Genomic DNA, 25,546 nt, shown 5'->3' with positions numbered 1-25,546 from the left:
GTTTCAAAGGCAGAGACTTGAGCACATCAGCAGAGTTCAGAAGATGACTCTGAGTCGGGGAGGCAAAAGAGAGAGAAGAGATGCTGCGTTAGCAAAACAGGTAAGTGGGTAGGGCGTAGGATGGGGGCAAGGCCAATGTCAATGTGAAGGATGCCAAGGGGAAGCCTGAGTTGAGAAGGAACATACAAATACTGAATGGCATATCTTTGATACTAGTACCTGGAGATGGCTAATGCAATGTCTCATGAGCCTTCAAGCTGAAGAGGAGGAGTTTGAAGCTGCTCTTCCTCGTGTGTGTGTGGTGAACTGTGGATTTGTATGGCAAAATAACTAAGCAAAAACTGCATCCACAGCCATAATCCCATAAAGATAATTCTCTACAGTTTAAAGAAATAAAATCCAATTAGTGTCAGCTCTATTTTTTTGTTTAATTTGTGGACATTGTTTGCACAGAGTGGACAGAAATGAAGTTAATCTCACAGTGATTACTGCCCAGATGCTGGATTTTATTTGGTCCTAATTGGTAATGAAAAAATCAATATACAAGAAGTGAAGGACGCAAGTACTTCAGTCATAAGCAGCATTATTTGATCACAGGTCACTGCTTTAATAGGTTAAGAAAGTTTACAAGCAATAAGATATCATATCTAGAGTGAGCACTATCAAAACTGCTACTTTTCTTTTGGACTGTGGCTTCCTAAACATTTTTTTTCCTGTTCACTTTTTCCTAAAAGAAAGAAATCTGTTTATAGATCATAAATGGCCGGTACCTAACACTCTATAACACATAAATACATATAATATGCGGTGGGTCAAATTTCCCTCTAGTGTTCACCACTGTAAATGAGAAGAGTGTATGATGCAGTCTTTGTTTGATTACTGGCTCTTACAAAGCTCCAGTACTCTCCAAAACAGAGCTTCAGTTTCAAGACACCATTGTTTAAAATGGCTTCATGTACCCTCCATGGATATATAACAAAATTGTTTTTAGAGAGATTAATACACTAGAAAGATGGGCAAGCTGGAGACAAACTTAGAAAAGGATGAAAGGAAAAAAAAAAGAAAAACTAAAATATCAGTTGTCATGTCCCTGGAAGCCTCTGCTTGTTGTCTACCAGTGAAGATGACTGTTTCAACCCAAATCCACAATAAGCAGTGTTTGATAGCAGAATAAATCACTGCCCCTGTAGGGACAGGGTGGGATAGAGAACAAGCAAGTTATAATTCTTCTAGCCATGTCACTCACGGCAATTGTGGAAGGTATTCACCGACTGCATAGCGAAGGGGGGTAGAAAAACCCATTTGCCACACTTCTATAAATTCTACGTTGCTTTTATACATACATATTTTGCAAAAGATTTGCCCTAAGTTTTATTGAAATAAAAATATGGTACTTGTCTTAGAGATCACTGTTTATATAGACTCTTTTTTTTGGTTTTTATTCATATTATAAATCCCCGTTTGGGTAACTTTTTTTTTTTTCCCCCGCAGGAATTTTGTCGCGGGGGGAAACCCCTTCTGGCCGTAGAGCCCGTGTTGCGTTTCCAGGACAGAACAGCTTTGTTCTCTCCTTTACAACGAGGGCCAACAATAGTTAGCTGATGAGTTAATCAATCAAGAAACAGGCTAAGGAACGTGAAAACTAGGGTTGCGTTTTACTGTAGAAAAAACAGAAATCATATTTTCTTCAGCTGAATAAGGCACTGTGGGGTTTTTTTTGCAGTCGAGGTCCTCACCTCGCTTTTTTCCTGTCCTCTTTTCCCTCTGGAGCCTGCCCTGCTTCATGTATACCAGCAAAAATGTAGAGCCACCTTCTTTGTTTTAATGGTGTCTCTCAATTGCTTTTGCCTTTGAGTAAGCAAAGCTGAAATCAGAATTTAATCCATAAATTTGGAAATTAAACTGGGGGGTGCGGGGCACAGGGTGGAGAAGGCTGGAAATGTAGCCAAAGGGCAGCTGAGTAATTTGTCTGAAAAACAGCCCAGCTTGGTTTAATTCAATGTTTTCAAACTCTTTTGCATGGAAAAGTAGAGCCATAGCAACCAGAATAAATATGGTGTGTATATAATTGCCAAGAGGCACAATCTTTATAAAATAGCTGTGTAACTCTTCCAGTATATCTGATGCTTTTTCTTAACAGTCATGGCTGAATGGTAAGCCAGCACCGAGGCTCGAAGAGCTATTCTGAGCGAGAGGAATGACCACTGCAGTAGGAATACTAGTCATAACCTACGTGAATTCACTAGCAACGTCGTATCTTGAGATTACTCTTGCCGCTATTACTTGATTAAGTCGTGTAGAGCATTTGTTAAAGGCCATCCTACCCCAAATTGGCTATGTGGGTAGGACGCCAGTTCAAGCTCCCCCGGTGCCCCACCAGGCCACTCTGAAATGTGTCATCCGCTGAGCAAACAAATCCTTTCCCCGGCTCAGCAGCGGCCTGCAGAGGAGACGCATTTCATCCGAGTCAGTTTTTATTGCTTGGATAGGGCCAGCGAAACGTTTCCCAGGCTCCAAACCCCTCTGCAGGACTGTGGCAAAGGGTGGCCTCCGAGCGGACGGGGCCGGATTTCGGTCCCCCATTACCCGCCCTGGGCTGACACGCCGGGGTGGCAGATACACCCGCAGGTAACAGCAGAAACAGAGCTAATGACTTGGTTGGATATTAATAAGTTGTGGGATATTCTGTGAGTCATTTCCTTGCTAAACCAATTTTTTTACTCATCAAATCTGCTCACAAAGTAATTATCTTGAAGAAATTAGTAGACATGGATTTTTTCTTTCCAGAATAAATTTAAAGAGACGTTAACGTCTTGTAAGACTATGTCCAGAGGGTTCAATGATAACCTGCTACAAACCTTTACAGAATTGAGGTTATGCACCAACAACATAGCTAACAAACTACATCATGACAGAGGAAAACACTAGAAAAAAAACAAGACCATCTTTATTGATATATGCATTGTATGGTATCTTTATGAGCAAAGGTTTACATTTATGTTCTCAAATGAGCTGTTGTTTTGTGTCGTTAAAATATTATGAAACCACTTTTTTTTAAGGCTATTTGCTGTGGCTCTTTAACAACTTAACACAAAAAGTCATAAAAGCAACCTCTCGAGGCTGGTGAGCAGTTTCCAGCCTAAATGCTGTCTCTCTTTGGGAGCAAAAGGCTGTTACAGATAAAAGCGATGGGGCTCATATACTTCCAAATCGTTAGGGATTGCGCTCCAATTTTAGGCTTTCAATTTAATTTAAAAGTATTCTTTTTCATTCGTTATTTGTAGATCCAGGAATTTGTAGACCAAAGTATTTGTGATATTCCATGTTTTAAAATTAGAAGTAGTTGACTAAATTTCTACAAACACACCAAGCAAAAATCGAAAGTATTTGAAAAATTTTATTGGCTAGGATTTGTAGGTACATGCAAAACAAGGGAACCAGCATTTAAAAACTTCAAGTTTGGGGTTGCTTTTCTTTTCTTTCTTTTTTTTTTTCCTCCCCAGTAGGGAACAGCCCTTATAGGAATCCCAGCAAAATATCAAGTTTGCAAAACTTTCAAATGAGAGAAATTTCCTTTGCTTTGTACGCGCTTGACCAGCGTGCCAGGAAGTTTGTGTTTCCAAGCCGTTGGGCACGCGGCTGGCAAGCGCCCAGTGCAGGGACAGGCAACGGGGCCAAGGAAGCCGCCTGCTTGGGGCCCTGCCGCCGGCCAGCACCTGCCCCTCTCCCAGCCCTTCACATGAGCCTGGGAAGCCTCATCTTTAACAGCAAAAGTGGGATTGCTGGTGTAACTGATGATTTTTACATTTTAATTTATATTCTTATGCCTTTGCCAGCTTCCTACTCTCTCTTACAGTAAGACCCTCTGCTACCTCACAGCCATTTCATCTGTTACTTTTCACACTTTCTTTATTCCTTGTGTACTATCTCCTTCTTCCCATTCTTTCAAAATATCAACTTATTTTGCTCTTTCTAGAGTAACTGCTGTTTGCTGCAAGTTGATTCCTGATCAGCAGAACAGGAGAGACTCCCCAGCTGCTTATCTCCTCCACATGTAGATGATTTATTTTATTACTTAAGACCATATTCTGTGCTGATTCACACTCCATACAGACTCATAAATCAGTGCAGTATTTGAATAGTAAGTTATAAACTGAGCAAAGGAGTTTCTTTAAGCACCTTTTAAAGCCTCATGTACTCTATAACTCATAAGGCAGAAATAATTTTGCTGTCTAATGTTGCTTTTCCTTTATTAAGATAATACAGTCTTGAACTTATTTTCTCACATCAGAGATAATCCTGTTGACTTCCACTGTGCTTCTCAGAGCCCCAAATTAAACACATGCACAACTTTTTTTTTTTTTTGCAGAAGCTGCCCCAGGATGTTACAAATTTGCATCTGAGGTTTATCTTTGGCCTGGGAAAACTTTTTTTTTTTTTTTTTTTTTTTTTTTTTAACTCTACAAATTGCCAATAGCCCCTTGCTATTTAGCCCCTTTGCAGGAAAAGGATTTCATTGAGTTTATTTTTAGCTAATGCCAGGAGCACAGTTAAAGAACCAGCTCTACTATGGCGGCTCGTATGGAAAAAGTGTTAGTATGAAAACAAATGATGCATAATCCAATACTTGAAAGAGAGACAAAATCCTTTTGGAAGCATTGCAAGGGCTCTGCCCTTGCCTCTGCTGGGAACCAAGCCTTGAAGCCTGTGTATTATATAACAACTGTGGATCTGATCCACTCCCAAAGATGATCTCTCCCTATGTTTTTGTATAGAGCAGTAGATACCAGCAGCAGTTATTTTAAGGGAATCTGAGATTATCACAGTTCGGAAATTCTTGTCTCATTTGCTGGTGCCAAAAGCTTGGTGCAGTACATCAACCCTTTGGGGTTGTGCATGCCAGTGTGAAAATAGTTGATTTATGACCTATTTAGGAAGTGCTTGAAGTAAGCAGTAACCATACCTACATGAAGCATTTCCTTCTTTATTATGCTAAGTAAGTGGCAGATTTAAATGGTGCATGGCATCGGGGTACCACAGGAAGCAACACTTTGTCCATTCATGTCTTCTGTCTGCATTTCCTTGCCTGAAGTTGCTGACTCAAGCAGAATGGTCTCTGCTCAGCAAGCCTATGCTTTTGCATGTGCTCGTGCACAAGCACTCAGACACGGTTTCTTCAGTATATATAGTTCTGATCAATTTTTCTGTTGCTCTGGCCATCTTTAATCTCTTGAGGTAATTATAGCAAATTATTATTATAAAAAGACACCTGACAGGTGCTATCAACATTTTTCATTCTTACCTTGTCCTCGATTCCCAGACTAAAAAAGAAATGGAACCTATTTCTTCTCCTAACGAGTACACCTAAATGAGACTCACCAAAACAAGGCATTTACTAAGTCACCTTATCTTGATCAATTCTGGACCCAGATCAACAGTGAGAGTAACTATTAAAAAAATCTATAGACTTATGCTGACCTATACTGATTAAGAATGTGGTACCGTATTTGTTACAGTAAGTATGGAAAAAGGCACTTAAGAAAAACATTATAGAGCATGCTAAAGAATATTGTAGGCCTGTTGCATAGAGGAAGAGTATTAAATACTCAACTGAGGTGATTTAAAGCTATTGTCAATGAAGTCATATGTCTTAATAGAATGTTAACAACAAAAAAAATTAATTAATCTTGAAATCTATCTTAGACAGTTAATATCTAAACTTTAGAAATTATTACTAGTTTTTCTGCAAACAATCACACAAGTAAAACCCAAAAGCCTGAAAAGGCTGAAGTGAAAAAAAAGTTTTTTTTCTTTTAAAGTGAAACCTCTTCCAATTAAGGAAATATTGCAAGAGTTATGGTATGGAAACAAGTCTTAAATTTTTATGCTTTGGCAATACAATGACAAAAAAGTCACCTGCACATTAAAAGAGCCAGGTTTTAGACCTTCAATCAGCTACAGAATAATGGGTTATTAAAAATGACCATATGTCATCAAAATATATTACAAGCATATTTTAAAGATACCAACAAACCAATAATATTTTAAAACCATGTTATATTTTTCTTCTGCACACGAAGAAAATGGATTTCAGTCAGTATAAACTTATAATCAAAAAATTACATACTGGAATGGTGAAAAACCTTAACAGTAATGAAACCCAATGTGTATGATCTGAAATACACAGCATCATTTTATGTTATTAGATTAACATAGCACCATAACAATCTTGTGTGCTTCAAAATCTTGATATAAAATACAAGATATAAAAACTTGTGTAGCAATCAAGAACAAACAATTAAAAAAGGGTGATGCATGTATAAAAATGTGTAGAAGTCAAGCTCACTTTCTTTCCAGTAAGTGTGGTTCAGCAAAAGTATTGAACCAAGTTATTTGATACCTATTGCTCCTACCTAACAAGATATGTTATAACTTACAGGATAGTTCTACCATTCAGGAGGTGGTATAATATAATTTAGTTGGGAGAAATTTTTAGTTTATCCCTGCAACTCCTGTTGGTGGAGTCTGATACTATTAGAAGTACCCACCACTTTGTAGAACTGTATACAGATAAACCAAAATATTGCTTTCCATCTCCCAGTCTAATACATAGTATCCTATTTGTGAAGCTGAATTCTTTTAAAAGTACTTTTAAAAACCTGCAAAAATGGTTAGCACCCAAAAATCTAGCATCTGTGGCTTTGATGTAAAGCTCTAAATGATTGTCAAATGGCCACTTCGAAAGTCAGTGACTTTACCCAAAAGTAAAGTTAAGTGTTTGACTAGAAACTAAACCTATGGATATCCAAATATTAATTAGGAAGCAAATGCGTATGTTTAACCTTCCCAAGATTTCTGTAGCTTCTCAAACAATATTTAAAAGCATTAAATTGCATTCTGATGTTTCTCCTTCTTCCAAACATGGAAACTTTTATGTTCATTAATTTCTCTTTGCTGTTTTGGTAAGCAATGAAGTGAAACTCGTTTTTTAGGTCTAGTTGTCAGTTACAGAAATTTGGGATTTCCATGGAAGTGTTCCTACAGCAACCAGAAGAGAAAGCTTTCCAAAGTAACAAGCATGAACTAGATTGCTGTATCTCAACATGGAGATGTGGTCTTTAGAGAATGCCAATGTAATTTGTTGGCATTTGTTGCTCTCACCCAGTTCCCTGGATCATTCTGCACATACACTGAAGAGATGTATGCACAACTCGCATATGAAGAATTGGAACAGAACCCTGAGAAAATCAAATCCATTGGAAAAATGTGTTGCTTAATAATTGTTTAATAATATCAGTTTGAGAAGTTTCAATTCTTCTGTTGGAAAAAAATGATGGGGTAGTCATTTTTTTCTAATGTGAATTATTAGAATTTATCACATTTGCAAACATAAATACAGTTTGGGATTTTTAAGTGCATATCTAGGGTTGATTAGAATTTAAAATAATTCATCTGAAAACTCTACCCATTCCCCAACAATTCAACATTATGCAAGTCATCAAAATATTACTTGGGGGCTTTGAGTTCAAAAAGAGCCTGACATGGAATGATGTTCTCTCAGTAACTGCTGCAGCAGATTTTCACTCTATTGTAATACAGATGCTCTGGTTAGCTTCAGCTCTCTTCAGCCTTGTGTGCAATTCTCATCATTCCCATGTATCCAGAAGCAAATCTGGGCATATTTGACAGGAGTAATTCTTACTGCTACATTATAATCCTGCTGTTCACCATTGACATCCACCCATTGATGGCCTGAATAAACAGCAATGATCTTGCGCTTCCACTTCTGTTTGTTTGGCTCCTTAAGACGGAGATAGACTCCAGATCCAGTGGAGCCAGACTCAGCATCACAATACTGATAAAAGAGATCATTGGATTCATCAGAAATGCTACAAAACCGATAGACCAGCTGCCCGGAGCGATCATTGTCAAAACCCGAGAAGTGGATCATGCTCCGAGGCATCATTTTGATTGTTGGGCTGATTCCCAGCTCCATGTATTTCCTTTTGTGGGGACGCTTAAGCTCAAGAACAGCATAATCATAATCCAGGGCAATATCCCCAGACACACCCTTAAACCAGCCTCTTGGGATTTGGGTACTCTTCACCCTGGTCCACTGGAAGGCAGGCATGCCATCTGATGTGCCTTGCTTCCTCCCCGATCTCCTCTGCTTTTTCCCAACACTTTTGGAGTGCCGTCTTAGTTCTGTGACAACTTCAGGATCATCTTGGGTCTCAGAAGCTTCTCTCCTACTTCTTTTAGCACCTTTGCGTTTTCTGCCATTACCTTTGGACTTCATCTTCATCAAGCCCACCCTCAGTTTTTTGCTGCCTTTAACATAATCCTTGCCATTATGTAGGCAATGGGCAGCTGTTAGCACGTGCTTGGGGGAAATGAGAATGCCACTACAGCCAGTGGAGATCTTCACAGCTGTGTTGAATGGGAAGCTGGTCATAAACCGCTTGTCATAGATGCTGAACCTACTGTCTGTTCCGTATATCTGCCTCTTCTTTCTTGAAGATGTTCGTGTAGTCATGTTTTCAGATGGATCAAGCATTAGTCCAAGGACATTCACTTCAGTTAGGGTCCGTGTGCCATTTTCAAAAACAGTCTCATAGGACAGGATGTCCTTCAAGTCAGACAAGCTTGGCACTGGCAATTTTCTTTGACATTCAATTCCACATACACTGTTCAGCTCTAATTTGGTTTTTGCTTCAAATTTAGGGCTCTCAAGGGAGAAAGTTCTTTCACTCACAATCTGGGGTACTTTCTTTAAGTGCCAAGTAAAATCTTGTTCAGTGTCTGTTCCATTAGCAAGACCCAACATAGGTATGAAAAACATGAGTAGCAGTAACACGTGCTCCATTTTGTCTATTTTTTTTCTAAAACAAGAAAGAAAGATTTAAAAATATGCATTTGCAATATACACAATTATCTTAGTATCTTAAAAGTATAATCATGTAATATTAACACTAACATTGGTGGAACAGAATTCTGGCTAAAAAAACAGAAATGCATCAAGTATTTTTGTGTTGCCTTTGACACTCCTACCAGTCTCTAAAAAGACGGGTGCAGACCAGTCAGCCAGCATCCATGTTGCGCTACCTGCTGTAACTTGGCAATGGCTGAGTTTTACCTGCTTTTCCCTCAAGGGGGGCAGTAGTCTGAGTCATTCCACTCCGTACAGTCCCCTATTTTTATTTATCCCACAGAAATGTAATTATCTTTTAAACTTCTGCTTCTTTTCCTAACTACTACTTGTAGGTAGAACATAGTTGAAAATGGCCAATATATTCAAGAATCTCATTCAAAAGATGGGATGAAGACAAAGATGGTCAAACAGACTAAGCCCCTTAAACTTACTCCCTTAGGAAATCACACTGATCACAGCCTTTGACATAATGCCCAAAAAGCAGCAGCTTTAAGTGACCTAAAAGCCACTAGTGGTTTTGCATGACCCATCCAGCTGAGATCAGTAAATCTGCCAACTATGGAAAATGGTACTTCAATGATTGCTCTCCCCAGGAACCTACTTCAAAAGATCTCCTTTTTCTTTCAAAGTTGTATTTACTGGGAGTGAGAAATGGAGCAATTTGGACACCTGAACAAGGTGGTCAGTGCCATTTTAGGTACCTTCAGCTGCTGCTGCTGCGAAAAGCACGGGTTTCCTGCAGCTTTCCTGTTGTATCTCCCTACGTGCTGCAGCCACCAAACACTCTCAGGATGTCAGATGCCCTCAAAAGCTGTGTTCGGAGGGGACACGAGGGTGAGAAAAGAAGAAGGTGGGTGGTCTAGAGGAGTGTCCTGGTTATACACATGCAGGAAAGCCCAGCCAAGCAGGAAGGACAAGTGTGATGAATCATCGCCTGCTTCGTCCCCTGTGGGATCCCACAAAGGCTACAGAAACTGTGCTGTCTGTGGGTTATGGTCACATGCCGACAGCCCCACCTAGATGGGGTGATGCACCACACAAAGAGCTAACACTTTAAATAGGCAAGAGAGAAAAAAATGCAGTATTATTCCGATCTGCAGTTGAGAAACACACAGAAAGAATGTGAAATTTAGAAGCCTGTGGCAGAGTCAGAAACTGACCCCAGAACTCTTGATTCTCAGCTCCAAACACTACTGAAAAGACCATTTTCCTCTTTTGGCAGCAGTGATGTCAGCAGCATTAACCAGCTTCCGACTGCTGCCACTGGGAAAGCTGAGCTTCATTCTCATAACCCTTATTCCAATTACACAGAAACCTCAGCTGTGTAGGAAGAAAGGGCCTATAATTAAACTTTAAAATCCAGGCAATTCAAGGATATGTATGTGGTTAAGATTTCTGGTTTATACTGTAATGGCAGAGTAAATCAGGATAAAGATAACTGCTTTGCATTTCTTATGTTTTTTTTGGAATAATATAAGTATTGCCATGCAGTGAAATAGTCTGGTTACAGGCTAGCTAAAGGCATAGCATGAAAAAGAGTAGTATCTATGTAACATGGAGAAATAAGTAAGTGATAAGATCACTTTAGAGGGTCTGCAATGGACTAACTCCTATAATTTTGAGGCATCTGCACTGTTCAGACTAAGCTCTTGTGTATAACAAGTAATGACTATCACTTTTTAGCTAGCTTAGCACTATGGTTCAAACACAAGCTGTTGCTTTTGACACCAAATTCAGATTAGTGATTTTGTGTTTGTGGCATTTTTGACAATTTTTACTTTGGCTGGCTTGGAACATCAACTTTGACCCCTAGTCTTACTAGGATATATGTAAAACACATTTTACAATATAGTATGAAGATACCTATCATGGCTTCAAAGTAGCTAACTCAGGTTCTGGAAAATATCTAGGAATATTAGTACAGAGCTTAATGCAGGCTCATCTACCCAGCTTTGAAAGCACAGAAGGTCCTGCACAGGATTATTTTCACCTACCTTAAGACATCTCAAAGTTATGGTTCTGTCTTAGCCTGTTTTGTGCTTCCTCTGTAATGAATCAAGAGAGAGATTTTAGAAAAACAATTCAGATGATGTTGCTGAGGATTGCTTTGAATGGACTGAGCCTCCTTCTGCACCACTGTGCTCCAAGTACAGAAGAGCACAGGTGATTAGCTAAGACTAGACATCCATTTTCTTGATAGTTGTATTAAGCGACAGAACTCCCATCTTAATATTATAGATACAGAGTAAGTTTGGATCAATGAACACTTTCACCCCTTTACTTCTCTTTAACCGCTTTGTGCATAAGTATGTACAAGCGTAAACTGATCCTTACGTCTAGCCATAAAAGAGAGACAGAAGAGGCTCTGAGAAAATGAACCTTAAGGTTACCCAGGTTCTGCTTTAGTGCACAATTTGTTCCAGGCCATTAATATGCAAGTTACAACATTTTTTACTTCTTTCTCTTTCCTGGGAGATGAGTGTAAATAGGTATACAGGAGCGTAAAGAATTCTAATTTATTCCACCTAACATTGTCTTCTGTATTTCTCTGTTCGGCTCTAAGAAAAAGCCTAAGGTTTGGAGTAGAAAAGCTCCAGTGCAATTATAGCACGGCCATCCAAACCAGAGCTGGGCTGTTCAGCACCCAGGCCCCCCCACAGGGTTTTGATTTTTCCCCTCATTTCTATGGAAGTGAACACCGGATTTCCAGTAACACATCAGTACTTCACTGTTTCTGCACCACTGACTGGGTTTTCTCTGATTCAGAACTGGGCTATCCCTCCCATTTGAAGCTTTCGGCTAGATGACAGTTTTTGAGACGATATATGGACTTTTGTAAGACATCTGGAGATTAGGGTGACTCACAGGCCTAAGTTCTTGTGTATATGCAGTCATACTAAAAGATATTTGAAGGTTTTGAAAGCAAAGCAGAGTCATCCCAGAAGCCAGATTTTCCCGAGACACACTGATTGGCCAGTCTAGGCCAATTGGGTCTAGGTTATTGCTATACTTAAAATGCATATATTAAACATTAACTTTTCTATATAAAGTTACTTTCAAAGTGTTATTTTGGTTATTGCTTAATTAGTAATAAATTTGAAGAGGAATGATCGTTTTCCATGTTCGTGGATAAGTGGTGAGAAGTCAAAAATAAAGAAATACTGTGAGGAGAAAATAAGAATAGCTTTCTTGGCCTGACCAAAAGTTGACCTAGCCTAAAATCCTGTCCAAACACAGATGCCTACGGTGTAGCACAAGAATAGGGCAATTATATATGACTCCCCCGCCTTAATCTCTTAGCTTACAACTATTTGCACTTCATTGACTGTAAGTCAGAGGTAGTTTCTATGGCGTGAGTAAACCTCAATGGATCTCTCTTCCACAAAGTTGCCCAGTGTTCCCTTGAACCCATATAAAATTTTGTATCCACGATGTCCTGCTTAACGACATGTGTAAGAAAGCATCTCCTCTTCTTTATTTTTAGCCTGACACAGACTAGCATGCTTTGATGGTTAATAATGTGGTATTAATGTGGAAAAGCTGGATTTAATTTGTTTTGTCCTAGTATAGCTGCTGAAGAGATACAAGCTATTAAGAAACCCAGTTCTTCTGTCAGGCCTGAGAATGCCTTTTCTAGGCTTTTTTTCCTAGAATGCTCCTTCCTTTCTAAGCCCTTCTTCAGCATCTGGATATTTGATATTTTTCTGTAGCTGAATTTTGTGAGCACTAAGGCAAGTTAATTCTCTAACTGCTAGTTCATATAAAAAGTCATAGAGGTGGCCAGGTTGATGTGATTCCATCAAGATGGCTGAAGTCCTCCCAGCTAGACTCATAACTAACCTTCCTTTATATAGCAACTTTCTGCAACCAAATGGGTGGAGCATTGTGGCTCCCTGCAGCCGCTCCTTAAAAAAAATCTTCAATAGATGCATTGGAGCCTCCTGTTTGAAATATTATACTCAAGTGCTTGTTTCTTATAACGGCAGTTTTGGAAGCCAAGATTTTCATCTTTTATAATGAACCATTTGTTGTTTCCCATGAATTAACTGGACTACACGAGAACTGGAAGAAGTCCAAGGCAAGGAACTTGATGAAAATTCCCATTCCAGAGCAGACCAGTGGTCCGAGGAGGCAGTATTGTCATTAACAGCTGAACACATTTAAGCTCTCTCTGCTTACTAACCTGAACTCTGCTGCTTAAGCAAGGCCAGCTTCAAGTATAGGCAATCAGCAGCTCCTATGGCCCTGTGCAGGCTGCTGGCAAGGGGGGTTCCTCTTATCTGAGGGTGCGGATTTAAATGTGTAGAGGGCTGCAAAGACACTTCTGCAGGGTGCGAGAAGAGGAGAATACAGCCTTGTGATCCAGAAGAAGGAAAAATATCCCAGCAAAGGGTACAGGCTGGAAGCAAGAAGAGACCCTCAAAATCTTACTCACCCTTTCTGCCATGCTATTCTCTACCCTTCCTCCAAACCCCAAGTTGCTCTGCCCTCCCTTTTTCCCTGCTCCTTTCCCATACAAATTTTGGTTTGGCTTACAGTGATTAGAAGCTTGGAGTTAGCTCTGCCTTTGTGGTAGGAAGAGTTGCTTCGGAGAAGACAAAAAAAGCTGGAAACAAGAGGAAGTGAGAGGTCCCTGGCCCCAAGGAAATTTCCAAACTCTCCCTCTAGTTTCCAAACGCACCTGACAACTGTGAGGTCTCTTTTTTTTTCTTTTTTTTTTGGTGGTATTCCAGCTGCCATGTATATGTATATAGTTAAAAAAGCATTTTCAGCTCTTCTTACTCCCGGCTTCCAACAGCACAAACCTTTCTGCATTCACAGGACAAAATATACTCCATATCCTATTTTGCCAGGATATCTTATCCTACTCTAGCAGGATGCACCTATATCTCCAATGCTCAGGGAAAGGCTTGGAGTCAAGCAGTCCGAGAACATGTTTCTGTTCAGGCTACCCAGGGCTGAATTTACCTGCCAGCACAGCTCAGACAGAAGAAAAGTGATGTCCAACTATCTGACACTGTTATATCTCAGTCTGCTCAGTGCAGCCTCTCTGCTGTATTTTGCTTTGCTTCTTGTAGGAAGGTCAGCGCACTGAGTAATTTTAAGTGCATTCTTCAGATTACAATATGTGAGCAGCTACTACACTAACCAGCTCCTTAACTGCTTTGGGTCTTATTCTTGAAATGTCCTGAAAATTGGAATTAACAGTTATACGCTAACAAAGCAAAGCAGAGAACAAATCTGGGGAATCTCCGACTGCCGGGGACAAACCTCTACCCTAACCTTATCCTCCACTGCCCCCTTCCCTGCCGCGGAGGCGCTTGCTCTGCACATCCTGCACCCTGACCTACCAACGACCACAGCAGCCCCTGGCTCTCACCAGATTCAAGCTACCGCGGTAAGGAAAAAGCAAAAAAAAAGGAAGGCAAAAAAGCAGCAAGGCAGGCACAAAGCTCGCAGGGGGTTCCGAAAGGAGGGGAAAAAAAAGAAGGAAAAACAAAGGAAAGGATGGCGAGGAGGAGAGGGCTCCCCCCAAAGCCGGGCTCTCCTGCGGAGGGATCCCGGCTGCAGAGGGATCCCGGCCGCCGCTGGGCGGCGCGGCCGCACGGCCCGGCCCGGCCCGGCCCGACGGGGCAGGCAGGGAGCGCGGCGGCTCTGACAGCTCAGCTTCGCCTCTTTCGTGAACCCCCCCAAGCCTGGGGTCGGGAGGGGAAGACCGTAACTTTCTACAGCTCTTCAGCCACCCTCGGAGGCCACCGCGGGAGGCTCCGCTTTCCCCTCCCCGCCCCAAACGAGCGTCCCTTCTCCCGAGGCTGGGAATTAAATGCCTTGGCGCAGCTTTTTGGCGATTCCCAGATAAATCTGCTCCCAGCAGCGGCGAATCTGGATAAGATTAGCGTCAGCGCCAAAAGAGAGCGGGGATGGTAGCGCGAGTGCTGAGGGGATGAAACAGAATCAGAGGCGAGGCTGGTCTGAAACGCGGGCAGACGGACATCTCCCCGCAGCGGGCACCGCACGGCGGCAAAGCCCCAGGGGCCGGTCAACGCGCCCCTTCCGTCCGCCCCGTCAGCGACCTGTGAAACGAGCTGGGAAGGCGGCGGCGAAACGTGTCACCTTTTCGTCCTACCAAAAACCGGGCGACGCAAAACCCGGCAGCCGCCAGACCCCGGCGACCGACGCCCCTCGGCCGCAGCATTGTTAATTGGCGTGGAAAGCAGTACATCGCCGCACCGACGCTGTCACATCAATAGGGGGGAAAAACAATAAAAAAAAGGACCTCGCCGCCGGCCTGCCCCGCCGCGGGGTGCGAGCGGCCGCCCTCCCGCCCTCGCCCGCCGCCCCGCCCGGCGCTGCGGCGGCCCCGCAGCGCTGGCGCCGCGGGAAGGCGCCTCATACCTGCTGCCCCGCGGGGCGAGAGGCGGGCGGAGCGGCCACGGCGGCGGCCGCAGGATCTCCCCCGCCGGCTGAGCGCGCCCGCCGCCGCCGCGCACCAGCGGCTACTGCGGGCGGCGGAGGGGGAGCGGCCAGGTCGTCCCAGGCGGGGGAGAGGAGGGGGCAGAGGCAGCGAAAGGGAGGAGGAAGGGAGGCAGGGAGGGGAGGGCCGAGGGGGAGCCGAGGCAGAGCGCGGCCCGGCAGGGAGGTGCTTCGCCCCGGGGAAGGGTGCGCCGCCGGGGTGCCGGGCGGGCAGGGGCGGCGGCGAAATGGCGGGGGGGCGGCGGCGAAATGGCGGGGGGCGCCCGCCGCGCGCCACCTGCGTGGGGCCGGGGCCGCCGGCCCCCGCCGCCCCCGGCCTCGGAGGGCAGGGTAGAGACGCCGCCGCCGTTGTTGCCTCGCAGACCTCGTCGCCCTCCCTCTGCCGCGCTTCCCTGGCGCAGCCCCCCCGGCACCCGATGGCCACCGTGAAACTGCGGCGGGCCCTCAGCGAGCGTGGGCCGGGACACTCAGAAATAGGGGCTTCCCTCAGCCGGTGCGGTTGTAGCCGGGAAGAAGACACTGTGGGGTTTGGAGGCTGAGCGTCAAAGCTGCGGCAGCCTGGCTTTGGCCCCCTCCCGAAATAGAAACCTCCGTGGGTTGGTGGTCTGTGGGCTGCAGATCCCAGCACTGGGGCACCAGGGCCTCCTGGAGGGGCTGGGAGCCCCAGTTGGCACCCCGTGCCCCCTTGCACGGGGTGCCGTCCCCAGGAGACCCCCCACACTGCAACACAGATAAACCACCCAGAAAGCATCTAACCTGAGTGCTTGACCTGGCTGGGTCTTCGTGAGCTCGTCTGCCAAAACCTCGGCCCGTGCTAGGTGGTGGCCACTGACTTGCCAAAAACAGCAGGAAATCTGTGGCATTGCTAGAGATCAAACAGATTTCCAGAGTGATATTTAGTTGTCTTGACCGTAAGAATATCCTTCCTAAGACTTAACTTTTGAAATTTAGTGGAACCCAAGTATATAAATAGGTCTGAAATAAGGACAGCAACTTCACCCTACAGCTTCATTTCAAATATTCAAGTAGGTTTCTTCAAAATGCAAATTTTTCTGCCGTTCTCTTTCTTCTTGTTATTGATATGTACAACATTGATATGTACAACTCAAAACCAAAATATAGTAACTATTATGTGCCCAGAAATTGAGCTGGAGAATTCCCAGTCTAATAGCCAAGGAAAGATAGAAAACAATATAACTAGGTAGTTATGTTTTATAAGCAATTTCTAGAATATAAGAGCTTCCATACCCTGTCAGACCAAAGGCTTTGCTACACCGATATCTTGTCTCTGACAGTAACCAAAAGTAGAGGTCTATGAAAGGACATTAGTACAGGGCAAAGTCATGTGATGGTCCCCTTGAGCACTTTCCCTGCCACCGATGATTTCCAACTCAGAGATTTTCTGAGGCAGATGTAGTTTCTACACATTTTTGGAACCTTCAGTGGATTTCTCTGGCAGGCACTTGTCCATCTTCCCTTAAAACTGTGTAAACCTTTAGCATCTACAACCTGCTGTCACTGGTGACAAGTTCCACAGGTCAACAAACACGTTGTGCAAAAACCTGCCTCCTTTTGTGTATTTTCAACCTGGCAGCTGCTAGCTTCCTGATGCTCACTAGCTCTTTATCAGAAGAGACATCCTTTACATGCCGCTTACAAATGTATAGCTCTCCATCATATGCCCTGCCTCTTTCCCACACTGAAGGAGTCTAAGGTAGGTGTGCTTTACATTAAAGGTGTAAAGACATCCTTTTTTTCAGTCCTAGTGCTGCCATGCAGGGACCAGAATAGCACCAAAAAGATGATGGGGCCAAACTCTTCTTGGTAACGGCAAATGGAAAACAAGGAACAACAGCCACTTGCACTGGGCAGCTGTGTTGGGCAACAACTGCAGCTGGGGAGGGTCGGATTGCACATCAGGAAAAACTTCTTCACCGAAAGGGTCATGCAGCACTGGAAAAGATTGCCCAGAGAGGTTGTGGAATCGCCCGGCCCTTGTAGTTGCAACATTTGGCTAGACAAAGCTACAGCTGACCTGATCCAGTGTTGGCAGTAGTCCTGCTTCAAGTACAAGGCTGGACTAGATGACCTGCAGAGGTCCCTCTCAACCAATATTTCTATGATTCCATCACCATAGTCAAGATGCAAGCAAAACATGGATTTCTGTGGCAGCATAAAGGTGGTGTGTTCTCTGTTGATTTCCTAACGCTTAGAGTATTTGATTTGATTTTTTTGACAGCTGTTGAGCACCACGGTGATGTTTTCATGAAACCATTTCCATGACTCCAAAACTTTCTCTCCTGAGAAGTAATGACCAGATCAGAACCTGTCTTTTCATATGTGAAATAAGGATTGCTTTTCCCCATGTGCATTACTTTACATTTATCTACATTGAATTTAGTCTGCCATTTTATTGCCCAGTCACCCCGTTTCATAAAGTTTTTCTGCAGGTCTTCAAAGTTGGCTCCTGTCTTTATTGCCCTAAATAACTTAGTAGGCTCAGCGGACTTTGTGATCTGATTACTCATTCCTTTTCTGGATTAGTTATCAATATGTTGAATAGTGCAAGACCCAGAAGATTGTTACTGGTAACCTACCACCTATGAGAATTGATTCCTTACTCCTATCTTTTGTTTCCTATCTTTCAGAAAAAAAAAGGCTAACAGAGATTTGTTTCTGTTTATTGAATTTGGTGTGATGGGCCCAGTGTGTTTCTGCTGCATCACTCTGCTCCCTCCTGCTTTCGGAATCTGTGGTAGGTTATTTTATGTTTTCTTTTTTTAATTTGAAAGACTGGCTAATACTAATAGATTTGACTCCTGCCTTCACACTCCTATCTCTTCCCAGATGCTACTCAGTGAGAGCTCACAAGATAAATGAAAAGTCTATAAAAACAATTGTTTCAGAAAAATTAGAACACATTTATGAACATAACACACATTTTTATATTGTTTCATTTATAAGCAGGATTCGTGAATTCTATTTTACTGCTTCTGCTGATGTTTTAATTCTTGTAATAATAAGATTATACATTTTGGATAGTTTAGTAAAAATTTAGAGACCATTTTTTAGGAAAAAAAAATAATCACGTAAAAAAATTACCTCAAAATAACCATAGTTTATAAAAAGCACAAAGAGTATGTATTTCAGAATACTGAGTTTTTCGAAACACACTGTATAACAAGCATGGTAGGGCTGTAAAAATATAATTGTTGCTGGAATGCTTCCAATATCCTAATTTTATCCTTGAGAAGTAATTTTATCTCATTAGAAGATTAGAAGCCCTTTTGGTATTTTTACATGTTCCAAAAATAAGTTTAACTTCATGTATCAACTGGAAGATGTTCACTTGGAAGGGAGCTTTGACTGATACCTAAAAAAATAAAGTTAGAGTAAAAATAAAAGCAAAGCTGCACTAACATCAAGAATCTATTGACTTTCTATCAGAATTCTTCCTGCGTATCAAAAAAGAAAATAGAGTAAAGCAAGTTTTTACCATCAGATTTGTGCCCTGGATTTGAGTGAATTCACAGAACTATAATATTCTTAGCTTAAAGTAGATAATCCACCAAACAAGCTACAGAATGTTTCCAAATAAGATTCTGCTAGATTTTTCACATGTAGTAATTTGAGATAGAGTTTCGACTTTCCATTTGGGCACCATACGCAGGGCGTGGAAGTGCTGGCTGGGCAGCAGCTCCTGGAATGTAGCCTGGCCTTACAGCACTGGATGAACATGTTCTGCTCTTACTGTAGCTCTCACACACATGCGAGAAATGTTTGATTAAAGCAAGAAAATGCCTTGCCCACAATCTCATTAGTGCATTCTATGTAGTGCATTATGTCTCAGCAGGCAGATATAATGACCCACAAAATATGCTTTCACATATGAATTATGGGAATAGAAAATAGGCAGGTGCAATTCAGGAAAACATAAAAAAGGGCACAGATCATAAAAAGAATGCAAATGCCTATAACCAAATTAAAAGTTCAGTGCTTAGTCCCTACCATATGCCATGATTAGGGAGTGAGTGAGTTTCAGGTTCCTTTCATTCAATCCCTTATCTTCCACACATGTACTTTATGCCAAAACTAGTGATGATGTGGGCAGTGCAGGTAACTTCCTTTCCTTCACACTTTAATTCTCAAGCTAGATCTGGGTACTTTTCCAGCTCAGCTGATATCATATGTATTTCACTTCCTTTCTTCTTCTCTTGTCCCAAGACTATTTTTTTTTCCAGTCACCAAACACTATTCTTGGGATACCTCATTGGTTCATGATGAATGGATGTGAAATAATTCCTACTGCTTGCAGAACAAAGGGATGTGAAATACAATAGATCTTTCTTAGAAAATCAAGAATGGTCTCCATGGTAGTGTCTCTTCTGTGGCAGTTTGTTGCCACAGAAGCCCTTTTGTTATGTGGACCAGTTGGAGTTGGTTATTGTGCTGTTTGGAGGATGCCATGACACCATGCTGACCAGTTAGACTAAAATACTGAATGAAGCAGACCTCTGTTAGAGACCCTGGCTTTGACAACTTGGAAAAGATGCAAGAACTGCAATAAATTGAATCATTTTTTAACAGTGCACCCGGTGAGGACAAAGAGGACGGTAACAGCATCACTAGCTCAGAAGAACTGTGCATAGAACAACGGACTATCACAGTGCAGGCCGGTGAGGTGGTTACTGATTTTAAATTGGGTATAGGTGTACAAGGGAACGTGGTGCCAGAAACAGGGATATTAGCAATGACTGCAAAGTAGTCAACACAAGAACTCACAGATGAAAAAAAAAAGTGGAATGTGAAACTCAGGGCATCTAGTTGTGACCTGAGTTTCACAATGAGAGTCTATGGACTAGATTTTGGGGTAAATAACAGACTAGAAGAAAATACTTTATAATAGTACAAAGAAAAGAAGTTCCCATTTCTGAGTTAAAACTTGTTAAGCTTGGGGTGAGATCAAGAGAATGATTTCTTTAGAGAGGCAGCAAGCAAAAATAAATGTGGAAACGTATAAGGATACTACCTATAGGAGAGAGGCTCTGTAACAGTGGAAGTGAATTAAGAGCCTAGCCAACATGTAATTCCTGTCTTTTTTACTTTTCATCTCCCCTTACAAGAGGGGCTAAAAAGGCAGCTGGACAGGCTTGTTGTTCTGAGATTCATATATTTTGTAGAAGAGCAGAATGGGTTCTTCACTCATCATTGCTAAAAAAACGCAAAAACTAAAACTCTTACCTGATATTTTGCATCGTGGAAATTATATAAATATATATAAAGGGAATATTTTCCTGAAGGAAAATTTCCACAAGGAGAAGTATTTTTGGAGATATGTCAGATGGCAAATATTTTTGTACACATGATGTGCTGGCAGGTTGCAGGCAGGTACTCTAAGGAAAAAAAAAACATTTCTGTGAGCATACCACTTTGAAAGAAACGGTTTCCTCCAACTGACATTCTCATTGTGCACAGCACACAGGCAGTTTTACTGGAAAATACAGTGAACTGTGGATGGTATACAGAGTTCTAAGATATGCATAAATTACACATTGATGTGAGGGGAAAAGAATGACCAGAGACTCTGGAAAAAGCCTGATTTTGCCTGGCTAAAGCTGAACACTAATTCTCTCCCCAAGCCTCTAAATTCTTATAATGGAAACAGTGTACCTCAGAGGAAAGTTAATAGAGTGATGTTGACATGTTAGATAAAGTAAGATTTTCGTTACTATCAGCATGATGGACCGAACAGAGGAGTATGGGATTCCTAATCTCACTATTCAAACTAGCAGAGGTTCAGTGTGAGTAAAATGCACATCTTAAAGAGAGTTTGTGAAATCAGAGGACTTAACAGCAACATCTGTTACCTGAGATAATGTGACATGGGGCAAGTCCATGCTGCTTCCAAAGAGGTATTTCCAAAGAGGAGATTGAAGCAATCTTCCTCTAGAAGTACGGTCAAAAGGAGCAGTTACAGGAATTGCATTTTCAAGAGCTCAAAAAGAAATGGAGACATTGGCCTAAATCCATGGGTAGTAAGAAATACTGTCTTTATTTATGTGAGGCCAGTGTTAACTGAAGGTGACCGTAAACCATTTACCACCATCACCAACATGCCAGGAGCATACAAGATTAATTTTTCAGCTACAGCTGCATGATTTAGAAACTGAATACAAACCCGAGAGAAAAAACACACCTTAAAAGAACCTTTTACTTAACCGCACTGCAGAATAGCATTGCATCAGAAGGCAAATCTTTTTGTTTATTCTTAGTAAATTGTAGTTATGAACTAAGATTTGAAGAAAATCTGGTGATGCCATTTTAAGATTCCTTTCACAACCCCAATATAGCTGAATGTTTCTGCTAAAATTATTAACAGTTTAATAGGTTGTAATGTTGAAATTTATAAGGTTTCACTTTAGACTTCAAACTTAATATTCCACTGAAGTGAGCACAGACATTTTATACCTCTCAGAACCATAATTATTATCTGCAGACTAGGCAAACAACGCTATAATTATTGCCAAAAGCTGCGGTGAATGCCAAATATGCTTTGTTGTTTTCCAGAAGGTGTTAAGTGTACATTATCTTTTGGTCTCTGAAGCTGGCATGAGAAACTAGGGCCAAAAAACATCTAGGACACATTTTTAATGTAGCAATACATCTTTTGTTTCACCACCTCACATAGCTTTCTCCTGTTTATTCTGTTCCTATACGCTCACTGACATCCACTGCATTACACAGAGATGAGTGATCCAGGGTTCAGCTGTGCTGTTAACTGAGGGGAAATACAGCTGCAGCTAAAATAATAGGGGATCTTTTTTGTGGGTGATACTATGCAGGAGATTCAAGCAAATACTCATAACTGTCCTTTTTGGCTCAAAAATGTCTACATATTTCTAATAGTTTTAAAGCTGTTGGTACGTTTTCAGCTTGCTGTTGGAATCATTTCCACATGCTAACAACACAGTGAATAGTTCAACAAGAAAAGGGAACGCAGAAATGCTTCACCCTGATCAGACTCTCCTTTGCACCTTCTCAAAACCCACTTCTGCAGTAGTATTGGCGTAGAAGCCCGCATCCTGTCTGTCATTTGGGCTGTGCTATTGCCCTAAGGATTTCTGAAGGTCTAGTGTCATTCTCAAGAGGTTACAGGCAGAAGTGTCCTCCAAGGGAACCCATGGATAAACATGAATGGATGCTGAGGGCTGGTTTAGCATGCTTTTGAAAAGCCTGACCTAAATCTGACTTTTATCTTAGTCAAGACATGTCCTAAGACTCTCCAGCAACCCATCCTCTTTCACTGTCACTTGTTACACTCCCTTGGTTCAGGCAAGGTGCAACCCTTTGCAGTCACAAAGAGGCTTACTGGTGCCTCTCTCAAAGGAATAGTACTGTGACAAGGGAAGGACAAAAGGAGCAAGTTACAGCACACATTTTTTTCCCCTGAAGCATGCAAAGAATTGACAGAATACGTTAATTGCCCTAGGAAAAAAGGAGATAAAAATTAGAAAGCATGTGATTGTTGTCCCATTCAGATGGTGCTTGGGAAAACTGTAAGTTCTGGAGTATATCTGGAGGGGCAGGTTAGAAAAATGAGCTCAGTTAACCACGACCTGAGCTGAAGTTCTGCTTCTATCCTTCCTACCTCAAAGCTCTCTAGTAAAGTTGTTGAGCTGTAACACTCAGTGAAACATGCAATGCAAGCAGTGCAGAGCAAGGCACTAATAATAGTGGGAGGCTGTTTACATCAGACTAGTGCTTTCAGAGGTTTTATCTATACCACATCAAATCAACAATAGTATATTGGTATTTTTATTATTCCAGCGCACCCATGCTTTTCATTTTGAATTAAACATACCACAGAAATCATCTTTGGTGATGTCTTACACAGCTCGATTATCTCTTACCAATGTGAGATTCATCCAGGTTGATAAATTTAGTCTGCTTGCTGGTGCAACTAATGAACTCTGAGAGACAAACCGAAGGCCAAAGCAAGATAGTGGAAGGCCTTTTGTTCACTTCACAGGCCTTTGTGTCAGGTCTCAAGAGAGAAAAATGGTTGTGGAGATTTAATAACCGCACAGATTCTCTTCCTCTACCCATTACAGTTTTTGGCTCCTGATTAACTCCAGTCTCCTTGCATACTTTGACTATATTAAAGCAAAACAGATGCGAGGAGATTGACTTCAGTATGAATTTCATGCAAGTTTAAATAAATGGAAAATTATAGCCACAACTTGTAATGGAAAACTGATACTCATCTTAAGAATTATCACCCATCCACATACCTCTGCTCAGCCAAGGTTTTTAAACTAACAATTGCACATGACTCAGTTACCAAATCCTTATTAACAGCGTGTTTACTCAAAACTCCCTGAGGTGGGGTTTGCCTGTCTCTTGTATTTGTACAGACCTCACCTCATTTTCAGCAGAGGCAAACATTTGCACACATGTAGATTATTACTAAAAGCTGTGGAACTATTCACTGGATAATCCTTCCCCATATCAGTAGGCATAAGCTATTTGTCTTCATCTGCGGTTTGTGCCTCCCCACTTCGTTTTCATTAAGGCGCTGATGATTGTTGCAGTGCTGCCTTCCGTCTCCGCCTGTAACATCATTCAGGAGCTTCCACTCGTTACGTGTTTGAGCAAGCACCGTCATGCTTCCTCTGCTCCCCTGTTCTGTGACACCTTGAGAATAGTCATCACAGGCTATTGATGGGCTGAAGCCAAGCACACTGACCGTTATCATTTTACTGTCTCTCTGTAAACTCTTTTCTGTCCATATCCCATGTACATACACTGTTTCAGTTGCCGCAATAGTGTTTTCTGGGAAAGATTTAAATAGGTGCAGTTACTCTGCTTATGCCAGTAAGCTATTCTGTTTTAATCATAACATACTGATAGGACTCTGTTGCAGCAAAAACTCTGCATTTCCACTTGAAAATTTTGATTTTAGCAATTTATGAACTGCCTCTAAAAATATGTCCTCAGTTGAAAATTGGCGTGCAAACTACAGCCTAGGAGCAGTCCTGTTTAGACATATTAGTTCAGATATTTTATCTAAGAACACAAAAGATACCTTTACTGTTCCAGAGAGTGTTTTTTTTTCATTTTTGCATGTTCAAAACTGACTTTGATGACATTATTCTGAATTTCAATTATCTCTAATATCAGCTTTTCAAAAATAGAATTTATTTACTGTGTATCAGCTTTGCATTTCCTTGCCCTCTGTCAGTTAGTGCCGATGAGCAGCTGAAGTCACTGGCTGCAGTCTCATAGGTTAAAGAAAGGACTTCAGAATGCCAAGAGCATCTGGCAATGCCCGTCCCTTTGATTTATTTTGGCAAATAAATGCTGAAGACTATATGCCTAATTTACAGGCTTACAGCAGAACAAAATGCCACTGGCCTTCCAAGTGAAACAAACGTTTAGCCAGGAGAAAGGCTTCCCGTTTGCTAACAACAACATAAACGAAAGGGAATCTTCCATCACATTGCAAAGCTCTTCCAGAAGGCGAGGGTCCCATGTCAGTGAGCTCCTCTCCCTGTTCATTTGTAATTCCTTGTTCAATTTTATTTCCCTTTTTCTCAACCCTGGAAGCCCCAACAGTGTTTACTGCAGCCTGTGATGAGTTGTGCAAAACCCAGAGACGCTACAGAGCTCGTACAGTCTCAGCCCTTTTGCACTTTTCCTGCAAGATCTGTCAAATCACAGGGGAGAAGTTAAAAAAGGAAAGACTCGGGCTGGTTGGCTTGACATGGACTTAGCACATGACCAGAGACTTGCTAAATGCCCAAATTTTCCAAGGTTGGATGCATCTGATTTAGAACTAATGTGTTTGCTTTGCTACCTGGAACCTGCTGAAAGTCTGAATGGGGATATGGCAGGCAGCAGCATTTAGAAAGGGGGCACCCCCCTTCTGTACATACATTTAATCCCCATTGAAGTTCTTCAGTAATTTATTCAAACTCCCCAAGCACTATGGTTACACAGGCGTACAACAGGAAAACCACTGTCCACATGTTGGCCTAGCTGTATGTATAGATGGAGCACTGCACACTTAATGCATATAATGTGTATGTTTGCAAAGAAACCCAAATAATGCGTGCATATGCTATCTGTAAGAACATTAAG

General features: G+C 41.9%; 1 protein-coding gene across 4 annotated transcripts; it reads right to left on the bottom strand.

Annotated features, from left to right (window-relative positions):
• Positions 1–2,920: 2,920 nt before the first annotated feature.
• On the bottom strand, positions 2,921–15,533 carry PRSS35 (serine protease 35). 4 transcript variants are annotated; one of them, XM_064508719.1, is made up of 4 exons: positions 15,329–15,533; positions 13,116–13,331; positions 10,927–10,977; positions 2,921–8,882 (listed from the first exon to the last, which is right to left on the bottom strand). In XM_064508719.1, exon 4 carries the CDS (start codon positions 8,864–8,866, stop codon positions 7,625–7,627), a length of 1,242 nt encoding a protein of 413 aa, XP_064364789.1. In that variant the 5' UTR covers positions 8,867–8,882; positions 10,927–10,977; positions 13,116–13,331; positions 15,329–15,533; the 3' UTR covers positions 2,921–7,624. The 4 variants fall into 4 exon arrangements, with proteins under 4 accessions (XP_064364789.1, XP_064364788.1, XP_064364787.1 ...); XM_064508718.1 differs by having other exon boundaries at positions 13,116–13,256; XM_064508717.1 differs by lacking the exon at positions 13,116–13,331.
• Positions 15,534–25,546: the final 10,013 nt, after the last annotated feature.

Source organism: Dromaius novaehollandiae, chromosome 3 (genome assembly GCF_036370855.1).
Source record: "Dromaius novaehollandiae isolate bDroNov1 chromosome 3, bDroNov1.hap1, whole genome shotgun sequence".
NCBI lineage: Eukaryota > Metazoa > Chordata > Aves > Casuariiformes > Dromaiidae > Dromaius > Dromaius novaehollandiae.
The sequence above is the reverse complement of the archived record's forward strand: the minus strand, read 5'-3'. Positions and strand labels throughout refer to the sequence as shown.